Below are 22009 nucleotides of genomic sequence, written 5' to 3'. Positions count from 1 at the left end.
TAATATAGTCTTTAATTTGAATTCTGCACATATTGTGAGCTCCTAACTTGTATCCCTAAGAGGGATCCTTGTAAATCCCTAAGAATAACTGTTTTCTTAAAATCAATCATTCAAAAAGATTGAAAATAAATTTTCTTTTAGATTTTTTAACTTGTTTTTAATATAGACAATTTTAGAGGAATTAATGCATTCACTGCTAGAGATCAAAGACTTGAAAAGAGTCAATAATGCACTATGCTACTGGTGATCAAAGGCTCTGAGAATTCCAGATATTCTATCCTAGTGACCTCTGAGACTTTCTAAGAACAAATCACTCAATATCTCTCATCTCTGGCTTGGTTCTGGCACCGAGGTCAGCATGTCTTAGCTATTTGGGCTTCATGAAATTGTAAAAGTGGAGGCTCAACAGCTTGGAGTTGCCAATTCTTTTTTAATAAGAACATAAAATAAACATAGAAACTGCCACCTCTAATTAAAATATTTCATTAAAAACATTTTAACAATAAAAAAGGCAAAAGGGCAAATTCAAAATGTCAGTCCTCATAGTAAAAAAAAGTGTAAGAAAAAACATATTTTCCTTTTTCCCCATTTTGGACTGGTAAACATTTTATAAATGTCTAAAATCACTTATAACCTGTACTTCACTATTACTATTATTATTATTATTATTATTGCTTTTTAGGGCCACACCGGTGGCATCTGGAAGTTCCCAGGCCGGGGGTCAAATCCGAGCTGCAGCTGCTGGGCCTACACCACAGAATAGGCATAGCGTCCAAGCTACCTCTGTGACCTACACCACAGCTCAAGGCAATGCCGGATTCTTAACCCAGTGAGTGAGGCCAGGGATTGAACCCGCATCCTCATGGGTGCTAGTCAGGTTCATAACCTGCTGAGCCACAATGGGAGCTCCCCACTTGAAAATTACTGAATTAAATGCTTCTCACTCTCCCTATGGATGATGAGACTCTATGATCTCTCTCATTTGGACACAATAGGCAAATGTGATCAACATTACATAGCGTTATGTCCATTAAATGTAATTTACCTAATTCAAGGTAGTTTAATAAGTAAAAACACTTTTTTAAGAACAAGGCAAATTACCTCCTAATGATTACTGTAGCACTGTGCCGCAGCGCATTTTAACACACGCTACGCACGTTAAAGACCTTTTTCAAAAAGTTCCTGTGGGAAATGACAGTGTCATTTGGGTCTATTAAAGCATCATTCTAGTTGCACAAACTAGAAAGAGAAGTTGCACTGTGGTCATGCTGTCTTTATCTCAGAGACCAAGAGTCGTTTTGCAAATTTGTAGTATCATTTCCCTAAGCAACTCAGGACTGAACTATACTTTAGTTCCTCAGTTCTCTGTTTTTGCGGAGACAGAAACACAGCTCTGGTTTTTTTTGTTTTTTTTTTTTTTAAGTATTACTGACAGAGTTAAGAAACCTTTTTACCTCCACCATGTATAATCATGGAGTAGCATTAACAAGTGGAAGATGTAATAAATTAGACAACTCTTCACTTTAGAGAGAGAAGATGGATACACCCCTGCTTTTCTTTTCTCAATTAAATATGTGCGAACCAAAAGAAAAAACTTTTTTCAAGTTAATTCATGGTTCAGGAAAAGAAGAAACAAGCAAAGAAGCCAGAATCAGGTAAAAAATCATACTTTTTAAAATCAGCCTTATACCTTTAAAAACATGATGGATATTGTTGCACTTGTTTTTCAGATATCTGGCTGAAAACAGATGAGTGTACTGTCATAACTGAAAAAAAGTCTGTTTGTTAGGAGTGTAAATCTAAAGTGCTTTTTTTTTTAAGTGCAAGGATTTTAGCCACACAGAAGAACTAGGGGTAAAATTTATTGAAATATAATCTAAAATACTGTATAGTCACTAAGGAAAAAATAATATTTCACATATGCTATCTTAAGTCCCCCACAAACATAGTATTTAAATGAAATTCTTAAGAAAACCACTGTGAGTGTGTTAGGATGGCGGGGAGGGGTGGAGGGTACAGCTGAGAAAGGATGAGCAGGTGACAGCCAATCCCAAACCTGTTTGACTGTCAGAAGCCAGATCTAATTGTCATACAAACTGTCCTGAAGAGAATGCCTTTTCCTTACAGAGATAAGGAAAAAAGAAACAGGCTAAGTCTTCTCCTGCAGAAACCTGAGTTTCACGATGATACTCCCTCCAGTAGTTCTGAACACCTGGCCAAAAAAACAAGGTGAATACATTTTAATTATTCGGGGGGAGATTTTTGCTGATTCTATCATTAAGGGTTTAAAAAAGAGGAAATTACGGATTTCTGTTTTATTGGAAATTACACAGTAATATAAGGAAGGTTAAAGATCTCGTTTCAAAAAAAAAAAAAACTAGAAATATTCCATAAAATTAAACCACTTTAATAGCTTGAATTAAATAATCTCATAAAAATTTAAAGATGTACTTTTAAAGTTATATACCTGTCAATTTTAAATGATATATTTTCCTCCTTATAAACTGATGAAATACTCATTAATTTAAGAGTTTTCAAATATTGTCATTGAGAAGTGCTATTCATGTCTTTTCTTCAGTAGTTTGGAAAAAAATGCCCTATGTATAATATCAAGTAAAGCACTCACATACATACACAAAAAAACGGATGTTTTGTAATTTTTAGCCTCTGCTTTAGTTCAAACAGAAAATGGAATAAGCTTATATACTAGTAAAATACAAATTCTTCCAAATGTGAAATATGACCAATAAAAAGATCCACGACCAACATATTCAACGCTCTAAATTGTCAACATTTCTATAATAGCTGTTTTATTTAAAATGTTTTATCTTTCTTACCCTTTTAAAACTTCATTAGTCAAACTTCCTGCAGCTGTTAAAAAAAAAAAATTGCTGCATATTGTGGTAAGAGTTTCAAGGAAATTGCAGTTAAAAGAAGTTTGGCTGAAAGATAGTTTAGATTCTTCTACCTGCTGAATTAAGAAAGATAACTGACCTAATTTCTTTAGCCTAACACAGGATTACTTTTTTTCTTAAAAAATAAAGTAATGCATATACTCATGAGAAAACATTTAATGTAATCTTAACACATTGTTTGAGAGGTAAACTCCAAAAGAAAGTTGACCAATGTTTTTGTAATTTCCAATGTAAATATAATTTCCATCATATAATAATCAGAGGAGAAATCCTGTGAAATCTGACTGAACAGAGCAGTATCATAGCATACGTTAGAGCAGACTCATAATCAAACTTTTTGCACACTCCATTATAAAATATTTTGTTTCTTGAACAGAATCTCCCCTGAAGAAGCAATGATATGGGGTGAATCATTTGACAAACTGCTTTCCCAGAAAGGTTAGTGTGACTTTGCCCAAACATATTATTCCTTACTCGAAAATTATATGAAATATGTATGTAAATACACACAACAAGGGCTATCATGACATCTTAGTCTGGCTAATAGTTTCCAGCAACCTGAGCTTCTTTCTGATCTAGAGAAATAACCACACAATCGCCAACCGACGAAACGTACTTTTTCGTGTTCATATTTTACTACGGATTACTTACTGTGGATGGACTATTTCTTTGTGCTGGGTTCACAGTTTCAAATTTTCAGGGTTTATAATTTGTAAATGAGACCCTTGGCTGTGTGAAATCCCATATCATCCATGTTATTTTTATTGTCAAGGGACCAAACATCTAAAGCCGTCTTTTTGATGGCCCTTTAGGAAATCCTCATGGGCATATATAGTTTTAATTTTATAAATGCTTCACTCTTCATCTCAACCATCTGAATTTTACAGAGGCGTTGAGAGTCAGGTGGGCGCATAAGGTGGTGTCTGTCAGTGAGACGGGAGGTGAGGATAAATACTGAGTTCCTGTTCGTCTAACACGTTAGTTAAGCATGGGTTAGAGGGCAGGCTGCCTGGACTGCTACTCTTTAGAGTCAGCTTTTCGAAAGGCAGCAGCTGAGTAAGTTTGGGTTGTTTTGGTTTGTTTTGTTTTGTTTTCATTCTTTAATTCAGTCCATGATTTCTTCCAGAGAACAAAACCGACAGGGCGAACTGAGTGGGCCAGGGGGCTAAGCAACCCCAGGTTCACTGTCCACACTAAACCAGGCAGGGTCTGCTTAAGAAGCAAGACTTGATCCCTACCAAACAGCCACATGCTTCCTCTAGTCCACAGCTCTTATCCGCGTCTCCCTGTTTTGCTGTTCCTTTGCGCTGGCCCTTGGCGACTACCATTTACAGCATTGCTAGTGGTTCCTCGTCCTGGAAGCAGGGGCACCAGTTGCTGCTGGGCCAGCTGGGAGTGCAGTACTTGTAATTCAGTCTCAAGTACTGTGCATCTTCGGATGCAACCAACTTTTCTTATGTCTAAACGTCCTGTCTCTTCTTCCCAACTGTCCATCCCTCTAGAAGGTTTTGGTGACCAAGTCAGGTTCCCCTGACGTTACTGACAGAAGAATCCTATTTCGGCAGACTGTCTCTGAAGATGCTCCCTCTCCCATTGAAAAATAGAGTCTGCCTCTGAATTGTAATACTGACTCAGAGAAAGAAAAATAGAGTAATCAAGGCTTAAACGTAGTCAAGGATGCAATCAACGAACATGGAGGGTATAGTAAGAAAGGAAGTTTATACTGAAAAGAATGTAATATTATTCCATCCTCATGTTGTCTTCATACCCGCGTTCTCCCTGTTTTTGGAGAAGAATATAAACAGCTTCCTCAACTATTCACTTTCCTTCATTTCCAAGAGCCAGTTATCTCTTGACTTTTGTTAAAATTCTTGCCAAATGTATGTCACACCTGCCCCCATTCTCATTCTCGCCACCGCCACTGTCTTGGGTCAGGAATTTAATTACAACCACCTGTGTAAAATTTTCCTCCATAATTCATGCCCCCCATCAAATTCCTTCTGTTTTAATCTCCTCTTATTGCCAGCCTTTGGGCACAACTCAGGACTTTAGTCTCTTCACTGTTCAGAGCAAGGGGGAAAGACAGTGAAATTCATTTTTTTTTCCAATTTGACTGTTTATTATAAGGAAAGGAAATATGTCATCAAATCTGTGGATTCCCAAACCCGGCATATCACATGGCAACCATCAAATGCTGGAATAACATAACCAAATTCCTTGCTAGGAAAAAGTTAGTCCTGCGTCCCTTTGGACATTTGAGTTCTGGTTCTTTTCTGCAACACAATGGTTATATAATCTTATAGTTAGGCTTCCTAATCACTTTCACATAGAACTTCCTCAGCTGTAAATGGAGAGAGCCATGTCTTGAGTTCCAAGAGAAATGAATTTCTGTCAGGCTTAAATGAGATAATGAATAAGAAACTAATAACTGTTAGATTGAACACAAATGTGCATAGTTTCTGCTATAGGAAAAACAATTATCAACAATCAATTTAATACTCCTTTTCTGTTTTCCAGCCTACTCCCAGCTGTACAAACATTGCTTACAGGGTTAAAATACCATAGAAGTAAATATGTATGCTGGATGTTTTTCTTTAACCTAATCAATTGGTGTACAATAATTTCATCAGATGCTCATGTCTCATTCAGAGAGGACAAAGATTTAGCAAGATTAATTAGTCCTACAAAAAATCCTCCCTTGGCCATCTAAAACCATGTTGCTTTAAAAGTAGTCAAAACCAAATAAATGGGAAAAAGCAGAATCTGCTGCTCTCTTTGCTCTCTACTGGTGGCCAGATTAAAGATCTGTGACGCAGCCGCAATTTGAACCAAGAGGGGATGATGTGAACAACGAAAACCAGCACTGACCCACTTGGATATTATTGTCATCGCTCATGATCGAATGCTACTTAAATTATGCCGGAGTCACAAAAATTGTGTTGATCGCATTCTTTTAATCAATCCCCAAGGCCGATTATTCTAAAGTTTACATCTTACTGTAATATTAAATTACGAAGCTTAAAATAATCACCTAAAAGTATCTCAGGGCTGCAATGGTTAAATGTAGCTGATTTCTATTGACTTGACTCTAGAACAAAAAGAAAAAAAAAAAAGGGAACGGTCTTATTCTCACCTCGTGCACGCACACACAGTTCAAGACCTTGGTCTATCAGATTTTATAGAATTTTCTTTTCGTTACATGTGTAAGTTTCTCTGTGTGCCCTCTCTATATAAAGGAAGTTAAAACTGTATGAAATTTAGTCAAACGGGCAATTAAATGATAAGCCCAACAAAATCCCACAGAAATTTGAGTATTTGCCACAAATGGCTGATACTAAAACCACCGTAGAATAATTACCAGCATCTTTAGGAATGGAGCCTTAGAGTAGACGGTTCTTACGCTAGATTTGAGGGGATTAATAAAAATTCACTGGCGGGACAGAGAGAAAGAAATCGTCCAAGCAGAAAGCCAACATAGGCATGGGCATTAAGCACTGCGATTTCTTTAGTGAACTAAAGAGAAAGCAATTCTTCATTGAAAAACATAATTTGCAAAAGAAAGGGTGGCTTAGAGTGACAGATAACAGACAGATGAGACAAACAAAAAGAACAAGGTTTTTTCTGTGTTCCACTGAAACCAAAGAATCCAGGCAGTGTTTCGTTAACTCCACTATCACATTAACTTTTCATTCCTAAAATGTAGCTTCACTCTTTTAAAGTGAAAAAAAAAAAAAAGCACAGAAGATAAAAGCCAAGGAAATATAATCAAAGTAGGGACTGTAGTTAGTGATAATGTATCAGTATTCATTTATTAATTATAACATATGTACCTCCCCACTGTAAGATGTGATTATAGGAGGGCCCTGGAGGTGGGACTGGTGGAAGCTCTGTACTATCTTTATAGCATTTCTGTCTATCTAAACCTATTCTAAAATTGAATATTTTTAAAAATGAACTCAAACATGTTATGTGGTAAATTTAGCCGTGCAGTCCACCAATAATTATAATTCCCGTTGCTCATCTGTTTCTATGCAGCTATTAGGACACTTGTTTCTTGCCTTCCCTGTTTGTTGACAAATTTGTCTGAAATTGCAAAATGAATCAAAATCTATACTTTAAAACTGTGTGTGTATATATATATATATCAATAATATCTAAATGTTGTTTAATCAAAACAAAAAGAATAAATCAAAAACCAGGGGAGTTCCCATTAATGGTGCAGTGGAAACGAATCCAACTAGTCTCCATGACGATGCAGGTTCTATCCCTGGCCTCACTCAGTGGGTCAAGGACCCGGCACTGCCACAAGCTGTGATGTAGGTCACAGACGTGGCTGGTCCTGAGTTGCTGTGGCTGTGGTGTAGGCTGGCCGCTGCATCGCCGATTCAACCCCTAGCCTGGGAACGTCCATATGCCTTGGGTGCGGCCCTAAAAAGCAAAAAGCAAAAAAAACAAAAAACCAAAAAATAAACAAAAAAGGTACAAGGAGTTCTCTTGTGGTGTAGCAGGTTAAGGATCCGCTGTAGTCACTGCAGTGGCTGTGGTGCAGCTTCATTCCCAGGCCTGGGAATTTCCATGCCTTGGGTGTGGCAACAAAACAAAACAAAACAAAACCAGTAGCAGACTATATTTGTCACTTGTAATCATCAATTTCAAAGTTAGTCATCAGTCCTCCTAGTGACTGACTCTACAAAAATAAAGGTCAGCAGTGTGAACTTAGCAAATCAATTCATTCCAATCAAATACTGTATGTATATTATACTCACACACGTGTTTGTATACATATATGTATATGGTTCCGTGTAAGACAGCTTTGGAAGTAAAACAGTGCTGCGGAATAATACAGACTCTAGAAACCAGTTGACCAAGTAGTTTAAAAAAATGCCTATAGACCTTGCAATGTGTCACGTAGGCTTTAGAAAATAATTAAATGAGATTATGTAGATGTGTGCAAAATTCCACCAGTCAGAGGCAAAGGCTATTCCTGAGTCGGAAAAAAGGCAGGAAAAGTGCTAGAGAAATAAGCCATTTGGGGGTAACTTAGGAAAACAAGGAGGCCCCTTTCACCGACGCAAAGAGAAGTGAAGAGACACACTGGAAAATTAAGATAGGGACAGACTTGGAAGCGTGTGTTGGAAAGCTAACTCTGACGGATGGAAAGGCAGAATTCTCTGCACAGAGTGGGGACGACCTACAAAGCTGTTACAAATATAAAAGCTACCCTCCAGGGAAGGGCCAATTTGGAAAGAAAATGAATGGACGTGGTGACGGACTGAATGTGGATCTAAGTTTTACAGTGAGGCGATGAAAAAAATAGGAGATGAAGAAGAAGGATAAGGCAAAGATCCTTAGATGTTATTCCATATGCACAGGACGATAATGATGCCTTTTATAGATCAGAAAGGGAGGTGGAAGTTAAAGATGCGGAGAAAATAGAGGGTTAGAATTTGAACGCATGCAGTTGCTGGTAAACTTTATTCGAAGTTTTGCAGGGTGTAAGAGGCACACACCTAGAAGACGGAAGAGCGACTGATTATAGAAAGAGATTTCCTGGAGTTCCCACGGTGGCGCAGTGGTAAAGAACCCGATTTGTATCCATGAGGATGTGGGTTCCTACCCTGGCCTCGCTCAGTGAGTTAAGGATCTGGCATTGCCATGAGCTGTGACCCAAGTCACAGACACGTTGCTGTAGCTGGGGTGTAGGCTGGCAGCTTCAGCTCTGATTCAACCCCTAACCTGGGAACTTCCATATGCCAAGGGTGCGGCCCAAAAAAGACAAAAAAAGAAATGAAGAAAGTTTTTGTAACCATCTCAGAGTTGGTAACTGAAGGATTGAGAGAGAATGTTATTTCCCCAGAAGGGAGCCTCTGTCAATAAGAAGGTCGGCCAATGCCTGCACAACTCTGAATTTTCCTCTGCATCCTTTTTCTGCAGTCATCACAAACAATGCCAATAGTTTTAGCCCTTTTATTAACGACGATCTGTTTGGACTTTATGCACCCTAAGTTGTAGTTATACCAAGCTCAATTTTGAGAATAATTCATAATAGGTAAGATAAAGCCATCTATTTAAGCCATCTCACCCCCTTGATTTAACAATATGAACTGATCATACCTAGGAAGATACTTCTTACTGACTTTGAGTAAAGGCTGCCAGGAAACACGTACTTCTTTTTTGGGGAAGGAAATGAGCACTTCTCCTTAAACTTTTCACCTTGTGGCTTTTCAAGTTGCCCTTCCCAATTTTCAGTTACTAATTTTCTGCCAGATAAGGGCTCTAGGGTTCTGCCAAGCTAAATATCTGAACCTAGCTGACCCTCAACAAACACCCTATCACTTGATTTATTACAAGAATAAAAATAAGTAAAAATCCAGTCCAAATTATACATGGACCCCACAAATAAATCATGATTGCCAAAGGAACCGCCACATCCTGTGTCAGGTCAGACGTCAAACATCAAAGGAGAAGCCATGCAAGCGAGTCCTTAGGATATTACACTGTACTCGGCTTTCCAACTTCAGAGTTTCTTGACTTTTTGTTTCATTTCGTTTCTTGGCATCGGAAAAATACTCCAACAGATGCCAGAGTTTCAATTTAGAAACATGCAATTACAAGCATTTCATATTTGTATGACACACAGAGCCAGCTTCTTCCAGTGTGAATTCTAATCCCAGGTTCCATCAAGCGCTTTGGCAGCTGCTTTCACCACTGTTTCCTGCTAAAGGACTGTTGAGTAAGTTGCTGCCTCTGCGTGAGAAATGGCTCCACGGTGACCCGACTTAAGGCAGCTGCCCCCAGGAAGAGAAACAGGAGGTCACTAAAGGGCTGGGATAATCCTGCACAGCACGGCATATCATTTTTTAAAGAATCATTTACCTAAACTTTTAAATAAATGATGTACCTTCTCATTCATCATTGTTTCTTGAATCAGTGTCTCATTCCTTTTTTATTCCCATTATGCCAACAAACTCCATTCACTTGGATGAACTCGCCACGAGCGCTTGCAGCACATAGCGCTTCTCCTGACATTAAAGCTGTGACTTCCTTTCGAATGGCTGTATTAGGCTCACAACGAAGCATAGTGACAAAGGGCTTTTTGTGTGATATTCCAAAGCACGATGGCTGGTACAGAGTCAACACTCACTCATGTTTTCGGCTTTGTGAGTTAGCCAAGGATGGGAAGCAGCCTTTGATGTTATTTTCTGGAAGACTCGCATGGGAATCTTGAGCTGATTTTTCTGTGCTGCTCCAAACGGAATTAGTCACCCCTGCACCTGTCCCTCCTATGTCCTTTGTATCTGCATACATGTCAGTCTTGCCCATTGCTCTCTGTATTCAAGAGTAAAGATGGTTGTTTTACAGCAGCTTAGTGGTAAAGGTTCTATAATTGTAAAAAAAATAACCTGGACTCAAACCCCTGTGCTATCTTTTACCACGTGTAAGAGTCAGGGCAGCTTAACTCTCTGAATCTCAGCTTCTTCATCTGTATAAATGGTAGAATAGGACTTATTCCTTAAAATTCATGTGAAAATTAAATGAAACAGCCACCCAAAAGGCATCTGGCCATGTGTCAAGACCTTAACAAACACTCAAAATGTCTAACTATTGTATCGCATTTTCAGCATATGATATAGTCCTCAGGTTCATACTAGGTGTTTTGTTTGTTTGTTTGTTTGTTTGGTCTTTTGTCTTTTTGTTGTTGTTGTTGCTATTTCTTGGGCCGCTTCCGCGGCATATGGAGGTTCCCAGGCTAGGGGTCGAATCGGAACTGTAGCCACCAGCCTACGCCAGAGCCACAGCAACGCGGGATCCGAGCCGCGTCTGCAGCCTACACCACAGCTCACGGCAACGCCGGATCGTTAACCCACTGAGCAAGGGCAGGGACCGAACCCGCAACCTCATGGTTCCTAGTCGGATTCGTTAACCACTGCACCATGACGGGAACTCCCATACTAGGTGTTTTAATAGCTAAAAGACAAAGGAAATATTTTTTAATTTATTTATTTATTTTTGTCTTTTTGCCTTTTCTAGGGCCACCCCCACAGCACATGGAGGTTCCCAGGCTAGGGGTCTCTCAGAGCCATAGCCTCTAACCTACGCCGGAGCCACAGCAGCTCGGGATCTGAGCTGTGTCTGCGACCTACACCACAGCTCACAGCAACGCCGGATCCTTAACCCATTGAGCAAGGCCAGGGATGGAACCTGCCACCTCATGGTTCCTAGTTGGATTCGCTGACCACTGAGCCACGATGGGAAGTCCCAAGAAATTATTTTTAATGCATAACAATTTCAGTTGCCTGGCATGTGATGATCCTCTTTAGGTGTCAATTCAAAGACGCTTATTATAATTAAGATTTATTTACAAGATAAGTCATGGTCATATCCTCCTAGAAATTGTCATAACAATTTATCAACTTGCTTTAGGAATAATTTGGTCAAAAAAACGGGCCAGTCCATGTTTATATATGACATATGGAGAGAATAAAATGAAATGGAAAAAGCATTTCCCTTCACTGGGGTCAAAGGAACTTAATTCACAAACCCAACAAAACATATTCTTCTTTGCCTCTTTCCAGTTTAGACCTGACCTGGAACAGACTGTTCTGTTGTGAGAAAGCAGGCATTTCCTCTGCTGGCTCTGCTTTAATTTCCATCTAAATAGTAACAGAGGAACAAGTAAGAACAAGCTAAACATCTCTCATTGTGGGAGGGGAAGAGGCAAGACCTACGTCATGAACCCAGAGCTCTTCCATCCAGGGACGGGCTTTTTAATATCAGCAGAGAGCCCGTTTCCATGTGACTACTTTTGGTTTTTAATTAAACTTACCTGAAAATGGTCTCACAGTCATTCTGCTGTCTCTCTTCCAGTGGCTTCCTACTGTCTAGTTAAAGAATGGTCCTCAGAAATCTACTTCAGAGCAGCTCCCAAACCCATAAGCAATTTCAGAATTCTATTAAAAAATACCCCCAAAAATCTATCCGTTCTGAAGACAGTTATTAGGTGATAAGTGAAGAGCATGCATGTACCTATTTAGAATTCAGTCCAGTAAAAAGTGGATGATGTGTGGTAGCAACAAGGGTGAATATTTTAGAAGTTTGAAAGAGGAAGGAAACATGGGTGCTAAGCAGTGGTTTTCTATTTACACTAAAAATGCACCAGAGGGGGATTCTCAGTATTTTTTTTTTAAAGTTCTTGACAGAGCCTGGGGCATGACTACGTAACTGCCTCAAGTTTGGGTCAAGCTAACTGGCCAACAGATGGTTGTTTTGTTGTGGTTTTGCTTTTAGGCACCTAAACATAGCCCCCTTTTCAAATTCTACTTCAATTTCGAATTAGGGACGGAAAGGCCTCTTTTGCCTTAGTCTTCTTTTTCCTTCCAGGATCATTACAGAAGGAGAAGGAGGAGGAAAGAAAGAAAGAAAAAAAAGAAAAAGACAAAAAGTAAAACCAGAATTTATGCAAAAAAAAAATCATTATTCTAGTCGCATTAATAGAAAGGGACGAGGTTTTCAAGCTGTGGTCAGTCAGTAGCTAAATGATGCTGATTCAGCCTAGTTTCTAATGTCATCAGCCTGGGGCTCCGATTTTTCTGAAGTCTGGAGAGGATGCTGCTGGAATATCGTTTTCAAAAACGAAAGGATTGTAGGGTTCCCATTGTGTCTCAGCAGGTTAAGAACCTGAGGATGCAGGTTCAATCTGGGGCCTCACTCAGTGGGTTAAGGATCTGATGTTGCCACAAGCTCCAGTGTAGGTCTCAGATGTGGCTCAGATCCAGCATGGCTGTGGCTGTGGCTGTGGTGCAGGCCAGCGGCTGCAGCTCCTATGCGACCCCTATCCCGGGAACTTCCACATGTCACAGGTGCGGCTGTAAAAAGAAAAAAATAAAATAAAATAAAGGAATGCAATCTAGGTCAATAGTAATGACTCAAACTGCTCTTTTACAACTTCAGGTGCTGAGCCACATGGAGAGAAAGGAGAGTTAGGAGGGAAAATCAAATCAGAACCCACTAAGGAACAGCAATCCCCATGAGTGCTGGCGGGTTAACAAGCCAGGCGCCCCCCACACGGGTCTGACTCCCTGTTGTTCACTGTGGGAGCTATTTTGGCTTAAAATTAATAAAAACCGAGACAGATCATTAACTTCACTGAAATTTATCCGTTTTTAGGTATTTGGGGCAAATCTTCCATCTATCAAAATGCTTCAAAGAATCATTACCCATTTATATTTCCCTGTTGCATTCTGAGCAAAGCACCATACTCAGCATGAGAAGTAAATCTTGAAAATCAAACACTCACTGTGCTGGAGCAATAAGAAAAAGAGTGGTTCAATATCACCCACATTGATCATTCTTCCTTCCTCTCAGCAGCTACAATTTGTTGACTTATTCAGGAAGCACTTAGCATGAAGCCCTCCTTAGGACAGCTGTGTTTGACCAGGCGTTATCTTACCAGCACCTAAGCACTCTGGACAAGCTCTGGGTTGCACGTCAGTCCAACAACGCCTTCTTCAATTCTTGTTGAGACTGATCTCTACTTGCCGTCCTCATTTCTTCACTAAGATTTAGTCACCACCCTCCGGTGCTCAGGATCAATGACCCGAGGAAAAGAAATGGCAGAATCTCCCTTCACCCCAGGGAAAACCCCAAGGGAAGGAGCAGTGGGATAGAAGAGGCCCACGTGGCTCTTCCATCAAGGAAGTGGTTGGAGAGATTCCATATTCTGGCACTTAGGGAATGTCTCTAGGTTATGTCATTTTTGGCTACTGATTTCTTACGTTAAGTTCCTGGATCTCTAATAGAGTCAAAAAGTTGCTTTCAACATTAAAAAAAAAAAAAAACCAAGATGCTTCATGACAAAGAAGACAAGTTCTAGATACATAAGAAATAAAGGGTGGTATGTAAATCACATAATTTGGGATTGTATTAGTTTCCTCTTGCTGCTGTAACAAATTATGAAAACTTTAAGCACTTAAAATAACCCAGATATATTATCTTACAGTTCTGTAGATCAGAAGTGTAGTATGGATCTCAATAGAAAAAAATCAGGGCGTTAGAAGGCTGTCACCTTTTTTGGGAGGTCTAGGGCAGAATCCCTTTCCTACTCATTTGGGTTTTTTTTGCAGATTTCAGTCCTTTGAGTTTTGGATCAAGGTCTCCCTTCTCTTGCTGGCTCTAAATTAAGGCCAATCTCACCTTCTGGAAACCATGACATTCTTTGGCTCGTGACCATCTTCAAGGTCATGACATTTTCAAGGTCGCCAAGCGTCCTCCTCACCCTCATCTCCTGGACCCCCTCCTCTGCTTTCCTCTTCTGCTTTTAAGGACTATGATTAAAATTGGATCTTCCTGGATAATCCAGGATAATTTCCTTAATCAACGAAGCTTTTTCTCCATGTGAGGTGACATATTCACAGGTGCATGGACAACTGTGGAGGGCTGTTAGGGTGTGACAGAAAGAGCTGCCTTCATTTCTTAGTTTCCTCCCAGGGCCAGGGATTAAATCCCAGAGCAGTGACAATGCTGAATCCTTGATAACTAGGCCACCAGGGAACTCAACGTGCTACCTTCTTGGGAAAGAGTTACCTCTTCATTTCATTGTTTGTTTGAAAAGTGAAATCTGGGATGACTGTACTTATCTGCACCTCAGTTTCCTCATCTAGAAAAATGAATATAGGACACATTCCAGAAATCTGCTGTAAATACTAAATGTAGTAATGCATACACATAGCACTTAGCCCTCAAAACCTCTAAATATGTTATAAATGCAAAACCTCTCAGTTATTGCTATAATTCTACTAATAGAGACCCATTTTCCTTGCTTCATTCTACATGGACCTTATTATATTAGGGATCACAAACCATGAGGTATTGTTCTGTTTGCATGCATTTCAGTCCTATATGTGCCGTCAAGAAAAAAGCAAGAGCAAACCTAGGGCCCACTTTGTATGTTTCTCTTCTCACGTTGTTTCCAGATCTTGCTGCCAACTGCACTCTGTGAAAACTACTGTCTTGATATTTTTGTCCAACTTTATAGTTCTGTGTGGTCAGAGGGCAAATGCGGTTCTTGTTACTCTACCCTGGCCCTCCTCTTCTTTATAGTTTCGTTTTAATATTTCCATTTAAGATGGGACTCTGTAGATTAAACAGCAAATCAAGGACTTCCATGTACTGCTGGAATACCCAGGACATAGATCAGTGTCGGGGATCTAGTTAGTAACTATCTTTTAGGAAATGAATGAGTGGGGAATTCAGGATGAAAACAAACTTATTAATATAATAGCTGACCAAAGAATTAGGAGTATGCTTGAATAACCCATAGTGATATGCAAAAGGGAGCGGTGTCACGTCAGGAAAACTTGTCAGCTCATCTGAAGCCACATAGGCTGGCATTTCCCACAGACTCTAACCTGGCAGGTTGTGAAAATGCATGTCATCTTGTTAGCGGGCCTTAGGAGAAGGCTTACATTGGCGAAACTCAAGAGGCTGCTTTCCAACTTAATAATATAGATTCCAAAATAACACTGTCACGGGTGGCCAGCTCTCTCTTTTTGCATGCTCAAAGAAGCCAAATCACAATAAAATTTTTGCTTGACAAGCTTGAAATTAGAACATTTATTAAATGTTTAATGGCATCAGGCTAAGATAAGGATTTTGACTTCTTAAATGGACTACCGTATTATTAATTTCATTGGTGTCCGTATTTATAGCAGGCTAAGATTTTTTTTGCGTGCTTTTTTGTTTATTTATGGCCTCTTTATGCTTATAGGCTCTGACAATTTCTTTTTCAAATATTATAAAACTGATACTTCTTCAAATACACAAAACATTTCCTAGAGCTTCTGAATTTTGAATGAAATTTTATATTTTTTCTCATGTATTCAATTATTGGTCATTTCTTTGAGCAAGTAAGTACTGAGTGATTCCTTCATGTTGGGGATTTGGGGGGCAAGTTAGACAAGGGTCTCATCTCATGAATCTCAGTGTAGCCTGAGAAACAAAAGTGAGCAAGCCACTGCTGCAGAGTATTTTAAGTGTTACCCGGGGTACTAGGAAGTCATATGGGAGGGACGCCCAACCTATCCTTGAGAGATTGGTGAAGTCTTCATGATAAAATGATCTCTTGGAAATTCCCATTGTAACTCTGCCAGTGGTAATGAGCCTGACTAGTATCCATGAGGATGCAGGTTCGATCCCTGGCCTCGCTTAGTGGGTTAAGGATCTGGCATTGCCGTGAACTGTGGTGTGGGTTGTAGATGCAGCTCGGATCCCACGTTGCGATGGCTGGGGTGTAGTCAGCAGCTGTAGCTCCAATTAGACCCCTAGCCTCGGATCCATATGCCGCAAGTGTGGCCCTAAACTCAGCTTCAGAGGGAAGACGGCTGCCCTGCTCACATTCCCGGTTAGGCTTCAACAGCAAGGAGCGTGTTTCCTCAGTATCAACACTGTGTAGTCAAGATGTATCACCTCTTTTCTTGGTAGATGGACTGGAGACTTTTACCCGATTTCTTAAGACCGAATTCAGTGATGAGAACATTGCATTTTGGATAGCCTGTGAAGATTACAAGAAAAGCAAGGACCCTCAACAAATAATTCGGAAAGCGAAAGCAATATATGAGACGTTTATACAGACCGATGCTCCACAAGAGGTAAAGACGAATGGAACCCTTTACGTCTGTGTGAAAGTTTCTGAGGGGCATGTCTCCATCAAACTGGTACTGCCATACGTTCCACCACAAAGGTCAGAGGTGTGCTGAAGCCAAAAGGGGGGATGGTTTACAAGCAGACCTCGTTTTACTGCCTTCACTTTACTGCACGTCACAGATGTTATGTCTTTTTACAAACTGAAGGTTTGCGACAGCCTTGTCTTGACCAAGTCTATTGGTGCCGTTTTTTTTCAGCAGCATTGGTTCCCTTCTGTTTCTGTGACACCTTTTGGTAATTCTTGCAGTATTTCTCCCCTTTTCATTATTATTGTATCTGTTGTGATGTTCTGTGATTAGTAATCCTTGATGTCACTACCTCGGAAGGCTCAGACGATGGTTAGTATTTTTTAATTAAGGGATATCTATTGGTTTTAGTCATCATGATATTGCACACTTCATAGGCGATTGTGAAAACACAGCTTTTTTTTACTATTTTTTTAAAGCCACACCAGCGACACATGGAAGTTCCCAGGCTGAGAGTCGAATCTGAGCTGCAGCTGCAGGCCCACGCCACAGCCACAGTCACGCAGGATCCGAGCCACATCTGTGACCTATGCTGCAGCTTGCAGCCACACCAGATCCTTCACCAACTGGGCGAGGCCACATTCTCACAGAGACAACATCAAGTTCTTAGCCCACTGAGACACAATGGGAACTTCTAAAAATAACTTAAATGTGCTGGGAAACAAAAAAACCATTTTTGTGTGTGTATGTGTGACTCATTTTATTGTGACATCCATTTTCTGCGGTGGTCTGGAAAGGAACATGCAGTATCTCTGAGGCGGGAGGCCTGAATACAGACTTCGAAACACAGATAGCATATGCATCCTAAGATACTGCCATGAAAGGAAAGGTATAACTGAAGTCACTTCTCAGGGTATTTTTAGCCTAGACTAAGAGCAGATACAACTCACTGCAACATTTAGATTCATTCATTTATCATCTTAATCACCTTAGCATAAGCCATCTCTTATAGAACCGAAAACTGTTTACATGTGATGAAGGGAAACCAAGAAACCTGTAGTACAGACCATCTTAATGTTAGTTCACCTGCCTGTGCAAAGTTCTGTTTGCCCTGGAATCATTACCCCTGCCCCTTAAGACAGACTAAAAGAAAATTTCACAATAGAAAGATGAGATGAACCTAATCGAGCAATGGTTCAAGTGAAAAAATAATTATTTTCTTCGACTGCACGTTGAGTATGAAGTAATTTTGTGAAATAATTGGTCAAATGGCGATAAAACTAGCAAATTTTCTTGACTATCTTTGAACATGAATGAAAGAGAGTTCTATATTTTTATGATGTGTTCCATAAATAGTCTTTTCATTGAAGTATAGAACTGGTAGTATGCCACTGTTAAGAGTTCTGTTTGACTATAAACTGCTGTTGTCTACGAGGTCCTATTATCTCTATAAATATCTTTCCATATGAAATGACAGTTATTTTCCTTATTTCAGTATGTTTCAATCTGTTTTGTATTTGAAGGTATCATTTTGTCCTCCCCAAGGCTTGCCTTGCACATGGGTAAACAAAGGCAGCTGGGTATGTGGTATTTCCATTAGGGCAAAGGAAGAATTTACCTGAAAACAGAAAACTTACCACTATCAAAACCAAATATATCATCAGTGCTTTGATAAAAGCATGAAAGGATTTTAGGCATTCCCTGGTGGCTCAGTGGGTTAAGGATCTGGCATCACACTGTGTCTCAGGTCACTGGTGTGGCGAAGATTTGATCCCTGGTCACGGAACTTCCGCAGGAGTGGCAAAAAACAAAGAATGACAACAGCAACAACGCAAAAAAAAAAACAGATAAACCAAAGCCTTACATTGAAATCCCAAAGATGTCCCAAGCACACTGTTGCCCTCACACAATATAATTTAACTTCTACCAGGTTTAGTTTCCCTTTGAAAATGAGTTGACTCTAATGAACTCTAGGGTACTTAGCATCCCTCACCTTATTCTAATTAGCAGAGCATGAGTAAGATCAGGAGCATTTTGAGAGAAGAGCCAGATGCCATGCCGAGCCTGGAGTAAATCACTGGATTCCATGCCGGGAAAAGCACCAAACACGCCCCCTCCAACACGGAGCCGGTCCAGTACTTTTCTTTCTCCAAGGTGTTTCCTTAAGTCGATTGACCATAATCACGGTGTTCTTATTTTCTGTTGTCATTACTCAGGTTAACCTTGATTTTCACACCAAAGAAATCCTCGCCAAGAGCATCACGCAGCCTACCCTCCACAGCTTTGATGCTGCGCAGAGCAGAGTGTATCAGCTCATGGAACAAGACAGTTACACACGTTTTCTGAAATCCGACATCTATTTAGACTTGATAGAAGGAAGACCTCGGAGACGAACAAATCTGAGAAGGCGATCACGTTCCTTTACTTACAATGAATTCCAGGATGTAAAGTCAGATGTTGCCATTTGGTTATAAAGAGAATTAGGTCTGCGTGTTTTGCTGGGCAAGCCTGCACATCTGCTCCTAAGATACAGCGTGTTTATGTTAATAAATAGGGACGGGACAGCTTTTAAAGTACGTCATTTGAGATGATTTTAAAAATGTAAACCAAAATGTGTGTTCTAATAAGATACACTGTATCTGCTAATAGAGTCTGTAAAAGCTTCCGTCTGATTTCATTTCATTCATAGTCAGAAAAACACACTGCTTAATGGAAAGGCAGGAAAGAAGTTAATAACAATGTTGTATAAAATTGTAAAGTTAAAAGTTAAGATTTTGCAAAATTGTCAACAGTTTGGTCAAACCGCGAGTTTGGGGTTTTTTTGTTTTTTTTTCTAGATGTAAGCCATAGAATGCTCAGATATATGTATATTCGGACATTTTCTATAAGGCTGACGCTTCTTTCTGGCTCAGTTATAGAGCATGTGGAAGTGACCAGTTCCTACAATGGGAGGGGACAGGCACTGGTTCTTGGATTGCTAACCTGGGCTCGAGAAGAGTAAGCTCTCACTTCTAGGGATACAGCTAGCCAAAGGAGCATTTGGGATACGTTCAGCTCGACAGAACTTCCAGCCCAGGCAGAACCTGGGTTGATGACAGAATGGGCTCCACATTTGGGCTCCTTCCGAAGTGACCATGGACTTACCCAGCTCCAGGGAGCCTCCTCTGCCGGTCACAGAGACATAACCAGATGATGCATTGGCTCCAGGTTGGGAGACTGACTGGAGCATCTTCCCATCTGGGGGGAGAACTTGCAGCTAAACGAGTGGGCAGTCAGTCATTTGAACGATGACCAGAGGAGGTTTATTCCCGGAGTAACGAGCCTTCTTGTTAGGAATGAGAGGAAATAAAGAAGCAGTGCCCTGGAGACTCAGGCACCTGCCCCATCGGCTCAAATTCAGAAAGTTGCTCCTCCACTGATCTCACTGGATCACTTAATACTATGTTATTCAAATAAGATACATGTCTCTACTAACAAGTATATATCTCTGCTTTTAGGGAACTCTTTATTATTAGATGTATGTTGCATGGCTGGTAAATGTCTGTATTGAAAGATGCCATACATTTGGCTTCAGCAAATGTTACTTTAGTTGAAATGTAAAACATAAAACTGTAGATCCCCTATCGTAATAAATATTTTTAATTTCTTCATTTGTACAGTTAATGTTTACTTGGTCACTAAATGCTCTCACTGATTTTTATTTATTTATTTATTTATTTATTTATTTATTTATTTTTGGTCTCTTTAGGGCTGCATGTGTGGCATATGGAAGTTCCCAGGCTAGCGATCGAATTGGAGCTGGAGCTGCAGCCTATACCATGGCAATAGCAGCGCCAGATCCAAGCCGAATCTGTGAACTTATGCCATGCTCACAGCAACGCTGGATCCTTAACCCACTGGGCAAGGTCGGGGATTGAAACAGTATCCTCATGGATACTAGTTGGGCTTAATCCACTGAGCTGCAACGGGAACTACTCTCACTGACTACTGATTATTCTTCCTGTCATTAAAATAGACAAATAGTTTTTTTTTTCTTGTTAGTTTTCATTTTTAATATGATTTTTATTTTTTATATTTTAGCTGGTGTCCAGTGTTATGTCAATTTTCTCCTGTATAGCAAGGTGACCCAGTTACACATACATGTATACATTCTTTTTCTCCCATCATCAGGTTCCATCGTAAGTGACCAGACATGGTTCCCAGTGGTACACAGCAGGATCTCATTGCTAATCCATTCCAAAGGCAAGAGTTTGCATCTATTAACCACAAGCTCCCCATCCATCCCACTCCCTTCCCCTCCCCCTTGGCAACCACAAGTCTATTCTCCAAGTCCATGATTTTCGTTTCTGTGGAAAGGTTCATTTGTGCCATATATTAGATTCCAGATAAAAGTGATATCCTATGGTATTTGTCTTTCTTTTTTAGAATGATACTGGAGTAGAAAATATGAATTGAGGTATTTTGTCACGATCTTCTTGCTAAATCAGTTCCTGATATTGTTGTGAATATGAAAACAAGGTGTCACGCATTTCAAAGATCAACTAAGAAAGTGATTTTTTTTTTCCTTTGGCTGATCTGTATTTTCTTTTTTTGCAGCAGTCTCTTTTCAAATAGTTTGATTGCTTTATACACAGTTAAGACTTTATACAGGCTTTCTGATCTCATCAGAAAAAATCACGAGCTGATTTTAATAGCATTGTCCTAGGACCACAAAGAGCCAGTATGTAACGTTTTCATTTGTAATACTCTTCCGAAGGCATCCAATACCTTGTTTAAATTATAAAGTATTCAATGAGACCCTTTAAAAACATATCAGGACTTGTTGAGAAAGTTAATTTCTGACTTCAAGGAGTTTGGGTCTACAGGGGAGGTAAGTAGCCAAATACAGAAAACGAAAGAAGAAAAGAAACCAAATAAAAATCTGCAGACAGTCCCGAACACTGGCTGAAGAAATTAGAGGAATATAACGAAAGCCTAAAAGCCTCAATGCCTGGACTCCCTAATCAGATGTTTGATCCTTAGAAATTCATTTAATATTTAAGCATCCTTACTCCTCACATTTTTTTCAAGATTAGGGACTCAGGATTTCTGATTTCTAACTTTATTGTCCTCAAATTTATGGATTTTATTGATTTATTGACCTGACATTCTCCAAAGCACCTCCTGGTTGATGCCCAAACAAGAAAAGGAGGCAGATATGGAGTTCCCTGGTGGCACAGCAGGTTAAGAATGTGGTGTGGACATGGCTATGGCTTGGGTCACAGCTGTGGTGCAGGTTCAATCCATGGCCTGGGAGCTGCCTCATATTGCAGGCACAATCAAAAAAAGAAGAAGAAGGAGAAGAGAAAAAAAGAGGCAATTAGTTATGATTAATGAAGGAAACTCACATTAAAGGTTAACATGGGATATTGGCCTAAGAATAAGGAA

General features: G+C 39.8%; 1 protein-coding gene and 1 long non-coding RNA gene across 3 annotated transcripts in view; one reads left to right on the top strand and one right to left on the bottom strand.

Annotated features, from left to right (window-relative positions):
- LOC102166310 overlaps nt 1-22009 on the bottom strand; it is a 381125-nt gene that overhangs the window by 12264 nt on the left and 346852 nt on the right. The gene's annotated exons all lie outside the window — the stretch shown is intronic.
- On the top strand, nt 1318-20228 carry RGS18 (regulator of G protein signaling 18). The gene is given in 5 exon segments (NM_001243893.1): nt 1318-1655; nt 2128-2229; nt 3292-3353; nt 16395-16561; nt 18799-20228. Coding segments are annotated over 5 exon segments (708 nt in total). The 5' UTR covers nt 1318-1536; the 3' UTR covers nt 19057-20228.

Source organism: Sus scrofa, chromosome 10 (assembly GCF_000003025.6).
Source record: "Sus scrofa isolate TJ Tabasco breed Duroc chromosome 10, Sscrofa11.1, whole genome shotgun sequence".
NCBI lineage: Eukaryota > Metazoa > Chordata > Mammalia > Artiodactyla > Suidae > Sus > Sus scrofa.
This window is presented reverse-complemented; position numbering and strand designations above follow the sequence as displayed.